General features: G+C 38.8%; 1 protein-coding gene across 2 annotated transcripts in view; it reads left to right on the top strand.

Annotated features, from left to right (window-relative positions):
* The window catches only part of LOC136858596 (TATA element modulatory factor), a 335,705-nt gene that overhangs the window by 224,650 nt on the left and 93,565 nt on the right, over positions 1-17,490 (top strand). For both annotated transcript variants that reach the window (XM_067138270.2, XM_068225630.1), the window contains exon 15: positions 5,946-6,090. In XM_067138270.2, the coding sequence (XP_066994371.2) occupies positions 5,946-6,090 (145 nt within the window). The remainder of the gene's footprint in view (positions 1-5,945; positions 6,091-17,490) is intronic.

Here is a 17,490-nt window from a genome sequence, read left to right as displayed (position 1 = left end):
AACCTGGACTGGGACACAGTGTTGGAAGAGGAGTGGTGGAAAGACCGAAGAAAGAGGAGAGGAACCATATTTGCCCCTACCCGGCTACAGCTGGATAAAGGGAAATGATGATGATGATGATGATGATGATGATGATGATGATGATGATGATGAGTCATACTTTTGATCTACAAACTCCATCTGCAAAGATTTATCAAGCTTATCTACAGCTTCAAACGATAATGGATTTAGAATCTAATCTGGAATTTGTAACTTGGTCAAATCTTCATATCTTGATTCCCTGTCAGTTTTTAACTGGCCAAGGTGATCAGTAAAAATTAGGATTTTGTCTTCTGGGGGTTCAGGAGTCTCGTCAACTGACACTGAACACTTTATAAGGGTCGGAAGTTCGACTCCGCGGTGTAGGGGGCAACGCGTCCGCCTTTCACCCGGCAGCCCTGGGTTAGATTCTCGGCCGAGTCAGGGGTTTTTAGTTGTAAATGATTAATATTCCCTGGCCTGGTGTTTGTTTTTAAAATAATTCACTCACATTAAGTCGTTTATCATCTTTAGCTTTGAGGTGTTGAAAATAACTAAGTTTAATACACGCAAGTTTATAACATATGGTGCAAGTAGGGGCAAAAAGATCTTTCTAGGTCGATGCCCCGAACAAATAGCATTTTAAAAAAGGGTCGGAAACTGAATCAGCTCTTTACGGCCAATATTTACTTTGTGAATATCAAATTTCATGATGAATGATGGAATAATTCCTTTGGCCTTGATAAGGTTCACCTTGTTTCCTTGAATTATGATATAGACTTCGGTAATTTTTTTCATAAGTATCTGTTCCAACGTGGATTGCTTCAAATTCTCACTGAAAACATGATCAGACGTGCCAAGAAACTCAGTAACATTGTCAAATAATTCAAAGAAATGGCGCAAACAGTTTCCTTTGGAAAGCCACCTCATGGCTGTATGTAGAAACAAGCGTTTGAATCCTCATCATTTTCATGACAGAGTTGTCAGAACAGATGGTCATTGAGGGAATTAGCTTTGATGTTGTTGACACCAGTAATAACCAGTTGTAGGGTTTCATGCAGGACATACTCAATCTTTTAGCAGCTAAGTGTTGACGATGAATGACACAGTGAATAGTGATGACCTCTGGAACATCTTTCTTGAGGTGGGTTAGAAACCCAGTATGACGACTTGACATGGCAGGAGCACCGTATGTTGCACAAGCTCTCACGTTTGTTAGGGGAATCTCTTTTTCCTCAAAATTATCGTGCACCACTTTCAAAATCGATGATCCCTTTGTATCCATGACCAAAGTTCTAGCAAACAACATTTCCTCGGTAATTTCCTTTTGTACATTGATAAATCTCACGTAAGCTAACAAAATTACTTTGTTATCAATCACAGTTGATTCATCAATCTGCAATGCAAATTTACTATTTTCAACAAATTGGTGAGTTTCATTCAACACACATGGCCATTTCGTCAGTTCGCCTGGAAACAGTATTGTGGAACAGATATTACGAGTGTATAATATTATAGACATTAAGGAACTGAAGACCATTCATATACCAAATGTAGAATTTTATATTTTGACCTGCAAGAATCTCCTTGTCACACAAATTAGTTTTAACCTAGCATAATAAGATGTTAAATTTAATTATAACAACATTCTATTGCCTGTATATAAGGAGTTAAGTATGATAATATGCTGTTCATTGTTTTGACCGCCAAGTTTCTATACACTTTTCATGCAGCTGATGATGGTAAAAAATTGTACACCGAAACATGTCCTGTAATTTGTAATAAATAATGTTGTAAACATCAGATAACAACATTGTAAATATATTGAAAAGGTGGAACCTACTATATGCTTATTTAATTGTGATCTCAGTTCAATACGGATAAAAACATGAAATTCCTTACGCTTAATGGAAACAGTATTGTCGCTCAAAGGAACCGATTGACTTATTACTAGGGCCCTCACCCAGCATGATTTCAGCAATTCTTTTGGTAGCCGGTAAAACAAGAGTTTCACCAATTGTGTGAGGTTTACCACATTTAGCGATGAATAAAGACACCTATTAAGAAGCAAGAAGACCTTTGTCAAGATGGGTTGCTCATTTTAAAAATAATTCACTCACATTAGGCTGTTTATCATCTTTAGCTTTGAGGTTTTGAAAATAACTAAGTTCTTTACTCACTTTATCACTGTGTACTTGTGATAAATGATCTTTCATTCGCGAAGGCTTCATGGCTTCATTACTAGTACTGTAAATGAAATATCGCAAGAAAGACAATGTGGAAATTGCACACTTTGCAGTGATCTGATAAAACCAAATTTTAAATACTCAGCTGAGTATTGACGACACTTCTTGTTTTTTGAATCCATTGTGCATGAACTTCTACACTTCAAAACAAACGCACAAAAACAGAAAAGGCATGCACAAAAACTGATGGTGAGGCACACAAAGGCTAGTTAAGACTGAAGACGGATGTCGGTGTTGTGATGACAGGCGGGGGAGGGGGTTGAGTCACAAAGTTGGCAACGCTGAGCAACAACAGGTAGGGACTGTGGAGAGGGGCGAGTGCTGTGAATTTGCTGGCTGAGAATAGCCTGTGACTCGTGCTACCCGGCAACTTCTACTGTACAGTACTATTTTAATTTTTCTCCCTTTCAATACTCATTGTGCCCAAATCGCCCCCCACTTCTTTATTGCCCCCCTGATAACTCAAATCGCCCCCAGGTTGGGAACCACTGGTTTAGAGAGTATCATTGTGGTGAAGTGTTGGAGCAGTTGTTGTTGTCGTCGCTAAGTGTTTCATAGTAGTGTTCAAGAGTAGCTGAATTGGTGCTGTGTTATTGCTGAGTGATACATGTTGTATAAGAAAATGTTTCTTTAAGACATATTGTGTATTGACTAAGATGGACCTTTTTGTTGTATATTTTCTTATACTGAACAGTCAATATGGAACAATCTAAACGTGAGATTTTTTTTTTTTTTTTTGCTAGTTGCTTTACGTCACACTGACACAGATAGGTCTTATGGTGACGATGAGACAGGAAAGGCCTAGGAATCGGAAGGAAGCAGCCATGGCCTTAATTAAGGTGTGAAAATGGGAAACCATGGAAAACCATCTTCAGAGCAGCTGACAGTGGGGGTCGAACCCACTATCTCCCGGATGCGAGCTCACAGCTGCATGCTCCTAACTACACGGCCAACTCGCCCGATCAACATGAGATTCTTATATTGATGTGTGTTGAATTGTTCAGTGTGTGGAGCAGTCAAGTGAACTGATTGTGTGAGTTATTGGACATGCCAGGAGTCTAGCCAAGGGTACAGCTGTTGTATGTTGAGATAGCCAAAGTTTTCTGCATTCAAATTAATCTGTGAGGAGCTAATGCGGAAATGACCATGTATGTGAAGTCAGGTGAAAGGTAAGGCTCATCAATCAAGATTGTGGAAGGGTCACTCATTCCAGGTAAATACCAGCCAGCTTGAGACCTGCTGTCCGGACTGAAGACTTATGTAAATAACCACTAATTAGTGAACTGTTGCCATTCATGCTTCAGGTATAATTTTGTGCATATGTGTGTGTATTAATTGGATCAGTAAAACAGACAGTGCTTTATTCGTAACAAAAGTGGTGTCAGAAGTTGGAATAGACCCTGTGTGTGAAACATCATTGTAATCTGCATGAATCAGTGGATCGGATACTGCAAGTTTTGACTGCCACTGGGAGCATTCCAGAATATCTGTGTATAGTGAGCACACTCGCTCACAAACGCATGCACAAAAGCACAGCCACATGAAAATGGAGCATCAACTAAATGTGCTCTTCGAGATGATGCAGAAAGATTAAGATGTAGGCTGCCTGTAAATGCTGTTGGCAATTACGCTCAAATATCCAGAGTTTGCCCAAGCAGTTCTGCAATGTATTTGGACTCCTACCAACAGTGAAGATGCTGAAAGATATTTCAGAAAATATAATTTAATTGTAAGTGACAGGATAACACAAATGCCAGAACAAATTATTGCAACTGTGTTCTATGATTTCATTCAACAGTGTTACTGATTCAGGAACTTGCTTGGCCTAAGTTAATTTTGTGTATTTTTTCCTTATTATTCTAGTTTTGCATCAGTATAAATTTCTCTTTTCTTCTGTGTTATTCTTTAATTTAATTTAAAATAAATGCACAATTTATTTTATGGATTTTTATCTCAGTATTAACATTTTACAAACTTGATGTTAATTTCACATTAATGCCATTTCAAAAGACATAACTCATTTATCAGTATTATCCCATACAATTTTTTTCTCCAAAATGCTAAATTTTCAAATCAAAATGCTAAATTTCTGATATCAAAATGCTAAAAATCACCAACCCTAATAAATTATAAGATATCACCTCGTACTTGATCGTGTCAAAACATGTCTGACATTTAGGCTAGGATGTGAAAAGGTGCTCCAGGACTTGAATAAGTTACTATCCCAGTATTTTCCTGGAGAATGTGGAATATGGTAATTCTAAATTCCCATGGAGGGAATTAGATATTTTTCCACCAATAGAGCATATCAAAAATCAGATCAAAAATTAGATGTTGGCTTTTCAGGCGTTTGCTCTATTAACCAGCATTTCGTCTTAGGTCTGACACTAGACTCGTCAGAGTGGGATGTGTCAGACCCTACCCACTGATGCTGGGGTGTATGCAGGTGAACTTATCAGAAGCCTCTTATGTGGCACAGTCTGATAACTGCATACGGGAGATAAAACTCCACATTGGAATTAATGCCCGCCTAGCAATAGGAAAAGAAACTAAACTCCAAATAATAATAAGGCCATACATCATTAAAAAAGATCTTAAGCTTGGAGCTTAACAAATAATCACAGATAAGCAATAGTTAGCAACTTTACTTCAGATAAAAGCAACAGGAGTCAAGAGGCTGTTGGATTAGAACACAAAGGACACTTGCCATCAAATTTTCTCCATGGGTTGTGAAAATTTTCATTATGGAAGAGAGATTGAATTGCTAGACTAGGCAGATGAATGCTCCCAATTCTTGGGAAGCTATTATCAGCTTCTCAAAAGTACAAGGACATCACCACCTGGCATCAGTGATGGTTTAGTGAAGAGTGTCAATGCTAACTTCTCATCACAGCATTTCTATGGAAGATGGGTGAAAACCTGTGCCAGCAACTACTCAAGTGGTATTCAAGAAAAGGTTTTGAAGTCCTTAAACTTCACCTTGAATGTGGGTATGCTCTGGTTATATCACCAGGACTTAGTGCCCACCCACAAGGCAATGTTGACACAATGCTGGCTGGAGCGCAATGTGTTCGCGTTCATTGGCACTGTTGATTGATTCTTGAAAAGCCTCTGTCATAATCTACTGGACTATTGCTCAAAGAATATTTAAGAGGGGAAGGTCTTCTTGAATCCTCATTGAAGTATTGAGTCCTTAAAACCAAATTTGGCAATTACAGCAGATTCACTCTACTAGAAGCTGTGCTTGTACCAATAGAAGATTGGCCAGATCACTTGAAGAAGTGTTTCAAAGCAATTTGTATATAGTATACTGCATATAGTCAACAATCAATAAACAATATGAATGCATTTGTTGTAGTAATTTCTATATAAGTAGACATCTGTTTATGAGAGACAGAGGTAAGTTGAAAGAAAAATGCTCAACACCAAACAGCAGTTTATAGAATAGATGACAAACAACATGCTTTGTGAAATTCAGAAGGGAGAATGAACTGTAAATATTATTTCCACCACAAATCATGAAAATATAATCTTATTTATCTGAACATAGAAACATTCGTAACAATTTGTCATTTTCCATCGTGTTAAGTCACAATCTCAAGAATCAAAATTTGACTCTAATGATGAAAAGAATAGCCTACAATTCAGTCTGTGTAGTTCATTGATTACTGCATGTTTCAGAGAACATTCATCGGCAGAATCCCTTCGCGCAGCAATGACTGAAGAAATGGCTCAATTGCGTCGGGATATAGTGGGCCTGGAACAGCAGCTTGCTGTAGAGAGAACTGCTAATGAAGCAGAGAAACGACGTTGCTGCTCTTTGCAGGTACTTGTTTTGACTAATGGTTGTTAGGCCTATTGATGTAGGATGGTACTTCTGACCCATATTGATTGGTTTATAAAGAACAGTATGATGGACTTAGTGTATTCTATTAGTACCTACAAAGGAATGATTAACTTTGTCATGTCCAAATTTTGTCCCATATTTTTTCTCATTTGCTGTATTTCTAATTAGAAAATCATTCATAAAATTTTTAAAGCTGATACACATTCAAAATTCCTGTGGGGCGGGGGTAAATTATTCCAGAATGGATAGTAGACAGCCCTTGATACGCACTGTGAGCATTGTTCTAGCCATATTTTACCTGCTTCTGAGTCTTAACCATTGAGAGATAAAATTATTAAGGAGCTTATACTTTTCTAATTTGAATTTGGCTAAATTCTTCCTGTAGGGCATGGCCTTGTATTACGAGTTAGTATAATATTATTTCTGAACAATGAATAATGTTGTTATAAAATGAGATTTAAAAAAATTTAATTAACTTTTCCTGGTTATGGAGGCAATGATAATTCTTTTTCTTAACTTAAGGTGAGACAAAAATTTGTATTTAATTCAGAATATGTTATATAATATTGTAGATTTTCATGAGCAACATGGACATCTTCCAGGATATTAAGCCGCATTGTCATTTTAAAGATGTAAGTGTTGGCATTGTAAATCCTGTATGTCGGCATTGTAACTACTCTTCAGTAGCAATTATCAAGGCAAAATGACGTGGAGACATTTGATAGGTCCACACTGCAGATAGCGATGCACAAGCCTACCAGGTAGAACTGCTATTTGGGTGACACATATGTCCTATGGCCACACTGTGAAGAAACGCTGCTTGAGTTTCTCCAGCATCTAAGCAACGTAAACCCAAAAGTCCTACTCACAATGGAGAGAGATCTGGGGGCAAGTTGTGCTTGAGAGGAGTGAAGCCCATTACATAGTCCACACATTGTTCAGGAAACCAAATCACACTGTCGAGTAAAAACCCTAGCCTGAAGTAGAATACAGCGATATAGTTAAAAATAATAAACACCACCATCACTCACTGCACTCACATAGGGACTTCAAGAAGAAAGTTACACATGTCATCCCACGGTAAGACCACTGCACAACAAGAGTGGCGCATTGTCGGAAGAGAATAGAAGTTTCGGGCTTCCTGCAGACACAGTTCTGTTGCGGTACTGATAACAGATGCATCACAGAGTGTGAGTGAAATGGTGCATCAACTGGAAACGTACTCCAAAGTTAAAGTGCACTGGACAGTATGATTCTTGTGGGCAAAACGTCTGAATTGCTAAGAGATTCACCATGAAATTTTGGCGGTGTATGGGCCGAATGCAATGTCGCGCCCAGCCATAGTGAAATGGTGCCAACAATTTGACCAAGGCCACACAGATGTGGTTGATGCTGATCAGGAAGGAAGGGCATCAACATCCACCACAGACGACAATGTCCAAGCAATCGAGGAAGTGATTTGTACCAATCGCAGAGTGACCATCTTGGACATTGCTCACCAGGTGTGCATCTCAATAGGCATTGTTCATTCCATCGTCCAAGATCGTATGCTGTAATGAAAATTGTGCTCACGCTGAGTTCCGTGATCACTGACACCTGCAAACTAAGATGCATGGTTTATGGCATCTCTGGACTCCTTTAGCGTTACTCTTTGGAAGGTAATAATTTCCTAAGCCACATCATTATGGGCGATGTGACATGAGTACATCATTTCACACCTCAAACAAAGAGAGCATCTAGGGAGTGGAGACACACCTCCTTGCCTGCATGGAGGAAATGCAAAGTTGCGCCATCAGCAGGGAAGGTCACGCCCACACTTTTCTTCGACAGTGAAGGAGTTGTATACACAGAGTTTATGGCTAAGGGCACAACCATTAATGTTGATTTTTAGTGTACAACACTGACATTGCTGTGCAGCATCATAAAGAACAAGAGGCGTGGAAAATTAAGGAAAGACATTGTTCTCCGGCACAACAATGTAACATCCTACACAGTGCCCACAACACAAGCTTTGCTTTAACATTTTTGGTGGGAGGTATGGAAGCATCTGCCATACAGTCCATTTCTTGCACCATACGATTTCCATCTTTTTGGCAAGCTGAAAGAACATTGGTTGGGGGGAGGGGGTCCAGTGATCAGGAAGTTCACCCAGCAGTTTTTGAATGGCTTCATGACCAAGGAATGGATTTCTGTCGTTGAGGAATTGAATGATTTTTAGACCGTTCAGATCCAGAGGCCAATCTTCTACCTGTGAGAGCAGTGGATACCAAACTTAAACCAGATATACATTTTTCTAGAGTAGTTGATGTCTAAGTGCAATCTAGTAATGAGGTTAGGTAGAACTAAGATTTCCAGAGGAAATCTATGTACTAAGTCAGTTTAGATTTCTTAACTTAATAATAATAATAATAATAATAATAATAATAATAATAATAATAATAATAATAATAATATATAAAAGAAAGGACATCATTTAGGAAGAAGGTTGCGGGATTGAGGGATGCATCTGAAGAGCAACATGCGAAGCCACGGAACATTTCGGTGGAAGAACGAGCAAGAAGAAGTCAAAGACTCAAGAATCTTTGGCGAGAGTGTAAAGAGAAGGGTATCAGTCTGCATGACAGGAGGAAGATTATATAATCGTGTCCCACAGGTGACCGTATCGATAAAATAATAATAATAATAATAATAATAATAATAATAATAATAATAATAATAATAATAATAAAATAACAATAACAACAACTCAGCCTCACATAACCTAGATGATTAATCTGGGAGTGATCAAGATTCCACCATGTACAGGCTTCCGTTAAGGATATTCAGGAAGAAAGTTGAAATGCTGTTACTCTTTTTAAGAACATCAATCAGATTTCAGGCAGAGAATATAGGTTATCATACAAAATTTTCCATACAACTGTTTTGTTTTTTGTTTTTGTTTTTTTGCTAGGGGCTTTACGTCGCGCCGACACAGATAGGTCTTATGGCGACGATGAGATAGGAAAGGCCTAGTAGTTGGAAGGAAGCGGCCGTGGCCTTAATTAAGGTACAGCTCCAGCATTTGCCTGGTGTGAAAATGGGAAACCACGGAAAACCATTTTCAGGGCTGCCGATAGTGGGATTCGAACCTACTATCTCCCGGATGCAAGCTCACAGCCGCGCGCCTCTACACGCATGGCCAACTCGCCCGGTCATACAACTGTTTTGGTAACACTCATTGCATGCCCTGACAATGGACTACCAATATGATAGCTATTGAAATCAATTCAGTACTTTTACAATGTTGCTATTATCGTCTGGCCAGGAGGATCCTGCTACTGTAATGGAGTATACCATACAGCCAGCAACTCAACGCTGTGCGTTGGGCAGCAGTAAATAACCTGTCTCCCTAAGGCAGTCAGCGCTTTTGAGCGGATGAGCTCCTTTAGGTAGGGTGATGTCCCTCCATGGAGGAGATGCCACTGGAAACCATTCCTGATAGAGGGCAGCAGTACTGGATCAGCATCGACAGCCATGATTTTGCCGTGTGGAAGACAGTGGAATACCACCACACTACCTTCCCACAAGAATCTTGTATGGATATAGTTGATACAGAAACTATCCCATCGAGCAATCCAGCTAATAACCAGTGCCATCTCTGATCCAGGCTGGATGTTGTGAAATTGGCAACTGGGCACATGAAAATAGACTCCCAGGTCTCATGTGGTAAATAATATGTGACTGAGTGGAACATGGAAAACAAACCATCTCTTCAATGCCAGTGCAAAATAGCCACATGGAATATGAAAGGGCTTTTACTGTACAACCAGGAAAGCTACAGATTGTTGAAAATGAAATGGTCAACCACAACATTGATATATTGGGTCTGTTCGAGATAAATTGACGAGAAAATGGATTCTTAAACACTACCAAAAGCAATATGGTGTATTTTTCTGGATCCAAAGACCTAAGTACAAATGGCGTTGCTGTTATTGTTCCCAGTTACCTATCAAATTTGGTTAGTGGGTGCACATCTATTAATGATAGAATAATAATATCACTTTCAACAACACACCATGCCGACTCATTATAGTTCAGATTTGTGCACCAGCATCTCTTGCTTACAAGGACAGTATGGAGAAATCGTATGCAACTAAATGATGTGGTGAACAACATACCAAGCAGGGAAATAACATTAGTATGGCATTCACCTGGTGATCTTTATAGGTATCAAGTAGACTTTATATTGGTCAAAACCTGATGGAGATCTTCTGTCATTAATGCTAAAACCTAGGAAAAGATCATCAACTGATTCATGAACTTCAAACAACGATTCAGGAAAATACACCGTGTGCCACGCCAGAGAAAGAAAGATGCTGAATGAAGATGATCTTAAGAAATTTGGGATGGAAATACAACATGTCCTTCAAAACACCGAAGAGACTCAAATACAGATGCAGAGTCCACATGGGAAGTCTTCAGTAATAACCCTTCACGGGCGGTGGTAATTCATGGTCGTTGGCAGCAAAAAATTTGAAAATATGCTTGCAGAAGTTTGGAAAATTTACTGAGACAATGAAAATATACCCAAATTAACCACACACCGTATTTAAGAGTGGAAACCCAACTTTGAAGTGGTCTGAGGACAAAATAAGTATTGTTTCATCATTTTTTCACTGGAAGAATGGCACAAGGGACACACTATGATATGATCTGACAGTGGTTAACTTTAAGTACCCATTAGTCCTCTGTATGTCTATCCATTGGTCCCATTTCCAGAAACGGGGTTGGGTATGAGGTAAGATGAATTAATATTGCAAGTTTATATGGCTGGATGCCCTTTCCAATGTCAGCCTTAGTTGAGGAGCTAATGAAGACGAAATGAATGATGGTAAGTAAAATTGGGGAAGTAGCTGGAAAGAAGCAGCTCTGGCCAACAAATCTGTCCCGGCATTTGCCTGAAAGTGAAAAGGGGAAATCATGGAAGATCATTCTCAGGAAAGCCGACGGCGGGGATCGAACTCATGTGTCTCCCGACTGCAGACTCGTAGTGCGGCTACTCAGCTCGGAACACATTAGTCCACTATTATGAAATATATGTATAGAAAACTACTTACAATGATGTTTTGGTTTCATTTTGTGTCTTTTTTCATCAGAAAGTGGAAAAATTAGTCAAAGAACAGTCACAGAATAACATAAATAAATATTCTATAGGGTGTGTTTCAGCATCAAAGTTTGACGGCAACATTGGTTCTTGATCAGTATTACAAACGGGAATAATAGTGTAGTTTTGGGACTGTTATTACTTATGTCAGATCCATTCTGTTATTGCCAGTGTCACTTGTGTGGTTGTTCTCAGATGAGCTGGAGAAATAATTTTCAACTTTAGAGTCACATGCACTAAAATCCGTCACTTCTTTGTCTGTCTCATCCGATATTGACACTATCAGTATTGCTAATCCGTTTTATGTGATGCCATTTCACCAAAAAAAAACCATGAAAATAGGCAATAAGTACGCATGTGAGAAAACTGTCACGCAATGTGTGTATTATGCAACTCTTACTTACAGGAGAAAAAAACATTGCAAAATATTGAGGGGATTTCCCTCATCGGTAGAGTTGAAGGAACAACTTCTGCCATCTATGGGCATATTTGTATACCTCTTCAGCTAGTAAAGCTACAAAATTTGAGTGGAATATTTATATTTGTTTCCACCCAGTGAAAAAGAAATGTAGAGCATATACCCAGTACTGCCATAAGTTCTGTCAATAAAATATAAACGCACTGTAGTATGGTAATTGTGAATGAAGATGCATGGCAACGCTGTGGTTTATCATCCACAAGGTCACCTTCACGACTCTGCCAGTAACCGGCTTGCAGTTCGTCAACAGCTGGCAGCAGTGAGAGATGGAGTGGGGATTGTATGAGAATCACATCACTGTATTGGTGTTATTTCATTACGGAAAGCAAGCTAAGAATTTTTTTTCTACGCTGAAACTTCTCAGTATCGATGAACAATTTGTGTTTTGGACAATAGCATGGTTTAAACAAATGGGTGCAACTGTTGATTGTGTCAGAGGTGTGTTTGCAGAAAAGAAGTTATGAATGCTGTTCATGCAAGAATTTGCTGCAATCCTTTGCATAAACAAACAGTTTTGTCTTGTGGAATGAATATATCTCTACGAACTATGTCACATATTTTGAAGAATGATTTGCACGACATTTACTAACTGAAAAATTAAAGGAGATACGGTGGCTTCGATCCCAAGCAGTAGCAAAAATGTTGCAGTAGTGGTTGGCAACCAATGTCCCACAGTTTATCATTGTTGCTGACTGGCCTAGTGGAATTCCGGACCTCACTCCATTGGATTATTCTCTGTGGCAGAAGCTCGAGGTGATAACATGTCCAAAACAGTACCACAATATTGAGATTTTAGAAAAATCAATCTTGTCAGTAGTCAAAAAAATTCCACTGGACATGATTCATGCAGCTATTGATGTTTGGCCTCAACATCTTCATTGATTGTGTGATCATTTCAAATAAGCATATGTTCATTCTGTTGCACTTTTTTCATTTTTCAGAATATATGTTAAAGGGTTTGCATAGTTTTATTTAGTAGTTACCGTATTTACTCGCGTATTAGACCCCTTTTTCTCCCACTTTTACAGCCAGAAGTAATAAAGGGGGGTCCAATATGCGATAACCACAAAATTTTGTGCAGCAAACACGACTTCTAGGTTATAAAGAGCTATAAATTGTACGTGTAAACATTCTATACTATTACTTAACAAACTTAGAATGTATTTAAGTTATACTGGCTATTTTCGTCGGAAGGCAGTATTTCTAAACGTAAAAAGACAATAAATGGTGAACACGACTTTAGGCCTACGCTACATATAAAAGTCCGTTTTAGTTACTCATATCACGTCATTCGTTACATCTCATTAATTCGTCTGATGAGGTTGACGTCAGGAAGGGCATACGGCCATATAAACTCACTACGAAGATTCGTCTCACTTCATACTCGATCCCGTAGAAGAAAGGGATAAGGGTATTGTGTTATCATATACCATAATTAAATATTGATACAAAAGAACTTAACGCCCAGTCATTTGTGTCTGTCAGTTCAGCAGTAGGCCTACCACACAGTAAACCTGATCACAGCTTTCATTTGAATTATCGCCTTGCGCCGCCAACTTCCCTGCCTCGCTACCGGCGTGTCGGCATTCTAAGTGACGTCAGTCGCGTCAGCCATGCTTCATTCTCTTTGAGCCATGCACTGCCATCAAGAGCATACGAGGTCCAGTCTTTTTGAACCTTTTAAAAATAATTTCGTTCACGACTATAGAGTCTAAACAGTGTAAATCTATTCCCAGATGGTCTCTGATATTCCCAGTTGGTGTATACGTAGCAGAAGCCACTCCTTCCAAATAAAGCCGAGCTGGAGAAGGCATGCCAAACCATCAACTGATAACTAGCATATGTTATGACTTGTACTTCTGAATGTAATACATAGTAGCTGTCAACATTCTTTTGACAACTGCGACTGTTGAAACACAGACCCTTATTTTTAAGTACATTCCATGCTTGTTCTCTACATTTATCACATCAGGATTTGCGTAAACAGCTGTCCGTGAGATAAGACAGACCACATTGTTTAGGTTAGGTATATTATTGCCCTGATAGTGCCAAAAGTTCGACGGAAAGAATAAAAATAAATAACAGGAAAATATACCGCATTTATGGATATCTACAGGTGTGACAGTAATGCGTTTTATTATCATGTTTAATTTCGTACATTCGTTGTCTCTTTTTTATTAACGCATACCCTAGTATTTTATGTTTGGTGTCTCCGAAAATCATTTAAAGTACGTGGGGACATAAAATTATTATTATTATTATTATTATTATTATTATTATTATTATTATTATTTGTTAGGTATGTTGGCGAGTAAAACAATCACTTTAATTGGATAGCTTTTATCACGTTTTAAACTTACTTCTCTCCAAATATATGCCTATATTGGCCCGAGTTACGAAATACTAAACGACCACTTTGGTAATGATCTCGCCTGCTGTATAAATAGCAACAACCGCGAATATTTCTTAACTAAAGTAAACTTGTTTCCTCATCCCAAGGTGGTACAGCTTTCTTAGACACACCCCCAGTGGAGGTAAGTTACATGTACCGCTTTTACTGCATATCAGCCTTCCTGCCATTCATAAATCTCTGGCAGTACGGTACTGGGAATCGAAGTCAGACCCCCGAAAACAGCAACTAATTGTGCTAAATATTATGCTGGCGGACATTATTAACTACAAAACACAGACATATAGCATGACCGATGCATGCTTGCAATGAGCGGGTTGGACACGAAGCTAGGCCTATTCCTATTTGTGCGACGTCATCAGAGCTGCAATAGACCTACGCTACAGAGGCGGACATTTCTTAACTACGAAACACAGATGTACCGCATGAATTCAACGCGTTTTCATTGCGTAGGTCGTACGGACGAAACTATTTACAAATTTGTGCAATGTTATCAGAGCTGCAATAAGACTTGTACCTGCTTCGAAGCAAAATCGTCGTCGTTCTCTGACGAATTACAATGGGGGGTCTTATAGGTGAGATTTATTTTTTTTCATTTTCTTCGTCTGGAAAAGCCAGGGGTGCGGGGGGGGGGGGTCTAATACACGAGTAAATACGGTATAAGCATTGAAAGTACTGACAGAGCTTATGGCAGTACTGAGTACATATGTTTCTGCCAGCGAAGAGGTAATATAATGACAACCAAAATGAAGTTTTCTTCCACAACATTGAGGCATCAGAAATGCTGGGTCAGTGATCACACATAGCAGATAATAGAACATTGGGAACAGCTCAAAAGTTCTGGGTTATACAGTCAGCAAAGGTATGCTGAACTGTGCCGTGAAATTCAACAAAATTTTCGTCAAGACAAGCGTAAATACATAGCTAACATTTGTGAAGAAATCTAGGCACACAAGAACAATAATGAAACACGTGACCTTTACTTCAAAGTTAGGCTATTATGAAATAAATTTAAACTCAAAAAGTGGTCAGTAGAATATGTCAGTGGTAGTAAAATCCATGACTTTGAGAATATATTAACTCATTGCGGACCGTGGACGGTATAAGACGTTTAAGCTTGCTCCTATGCTGCAGCCGTGGACGGTGTAAGACGTTTAATGTTCCGCGCGAAGCAATGCTGCTTATATTCGTAATCTGTGCATTCTTACACCTTAGTCAGCGTTACTGGTTGTAACAGGAAGTTGGTTGATCTTTTTGAGATAACCCTCGCGTTGAGTGTGCTCATGTTTATCTTAGCTGTTTTAGCGGCAGTATCTCAGCACTTCCTCGCGCGTCAAGACGGTACTTGAGATTCCAATGCAGTGCATGTCGTTCTTACCGAGTGTAGTATAATGGCTTATAAAACAAAGTTTCTTATGGAAGATTAATTATTAGATATTGTTCCCAATGATTATTCTGGTGATAAACTTATTCCTGAAATAGACTCAGATAGTGAAAGTGAGAGTGATGAGGAAATTTCGATTCCCGAATCCGATAGGCCTATAGAGAAAAGTTAAGTGCCTGATACATATCATCCTAGTTATTGTCCACCCGTTCCACCATTTACAGAGAATTCAGGTATAAACGTTCAAAGAGAAAATAAGCAGGATATTTTGAGTTACGTGAGTATTTTCATGAATGACAAATTTTATCAGTATGTGTGTGAGCAGACCAATCTATACGCGAGTCAAGAGATAAGTGTGGTGCCCTGGCCTTTTACAAAGAATTCAATCATGCGATCGTGGAAACCGATTAGTCCAAAATCCTGATATAAAAATGTACTGGACCGAAGACCCTGTTTTTTCATACTCCGATATTTTCTAAAACAATGTTCCGAATATGCTTCCTTCATATTCTTTCATTTCTTCACTTCAGTGACTGTAATCATTATGCCAAAAGTACAGATATCGCCATAAGACCTATCTGTGTCGGTGCGACGTAAAGCCCCTAGCAAAAAAAAAAAAAAAAAAGTACAGATAGGCTGTATAAAATTATACGTATTTTAAAACCTGTGACACCAGATATCACACCCTAAATATTTACTAGAGGTAAGCACAAAGTATCATTTTTCTAACATTTATAGTTTAGGAGTAATTGTAAATTGTATTAAGTGATGCACGTCAAGAGGGCCGGGCATGAAAATGGCTGGTCCAGGCATTCAAGTGTCCCGCTCAGAAGCAGGTACTGAACGTGTTAAATAGAGGGAATACTGTGAAGATCTCTACAAGAGAAAAACATTACCACCAAGCATGATCCTCTGACATAAATTTGAAATGGAACCAGACATCCTACCTCAAAGGACAATTGCATCATTAAAAATGGATAAGGCACTTGGCCCAGATGGTGTAGCAACTGAGCTCCTGAAAGAGACGGGCAGCATAGGTGTGCAGATCATTACAGAAATTTGCAACAAGATTTGAAGACTTGGTATTTGGCCAGCTGACTTGGTTGCATGTATTTTTGTTCCTCCACACAAGAAGGGTTCCACAGCTAAAGGTGACAACTACAGAAACTTAGCCCTCATTTCACATGCAAGTAAGATCCTACTATACTTACATACTTCGTCCCATCATTTGCCTTTTAGACTACCAGAAGGCCTTTGACTGTTCATTGGGAGAAAATGTAGCAAGGTATGTTGGAAATAGGTGTTACTTCACATCTGGTTTGGCTGATAAAGAACTCGTATGCAGCCATCTCAGCTATGGTTAAAATAAATGGCAATCTTTGTGGGAATTTCAGGATCCAGAAAGGTGTCCAGCAGGGCTGTATACTGTCACCTGTGCTTTTCAATATCTGTGGCAAGTACATTATGAGAGCTGCACTTGAGGAATGGGTTGGCAGATAACCTGTTGATGGTAAGAAAATATCCAACCTCCATTATGCAGACAATACTGCACTCATTGCTGCTGATGAGAAAGAAATTGCTGAGCTCATTTCTTGTGTCAAAAATGTCAGTGCTCAAATGGGACTACAAATTAAGATGAACAAAACCAAAATAATGTTTGTTGATAGAGCTGAAAAATTAGCCAGCACAGACATTTCTGGAGAACATCTCAGAAATTCTATACCTTCATTCAGTAATTTCCAGTTCAGGTAGCTGTACTCCTGAGATTAAAAGAACAACTATGGACAAAAATGTAATGATGAATTTGTCCTATTTATGGAAGGATTGCTCTATCTCGTTACCAATGAAAATGATAGTAGTATCCACTCTGGTATTTTCAGTTTTCTTCTATGGAAACAAGACGTGAACTATTTGTGCGACAGACCTTAAAAAATTCAATTCTTTTAAAATGTGGTGCTGGCGAA

The sequence above is a fragment of the Anabrus simplex genome, chromosome 1 (assembly GCF_040414725.1).
Source record: "Anabrus simplex isolate iqAnaSimp1 chromosome 1, ASM4041472v1, whole genome shotgun sequence".
Classification (NCBI taxonomy): domain Eukaryota; kingdom Metazoa; phylum Arthropoda; class Insecta; order Orthoptera; family Tettigoniidae; genus Anabrus; species Anabrus simplex.
This window is presented reverse-complemented; position numbering and strand designations above follow the sequence as displayed.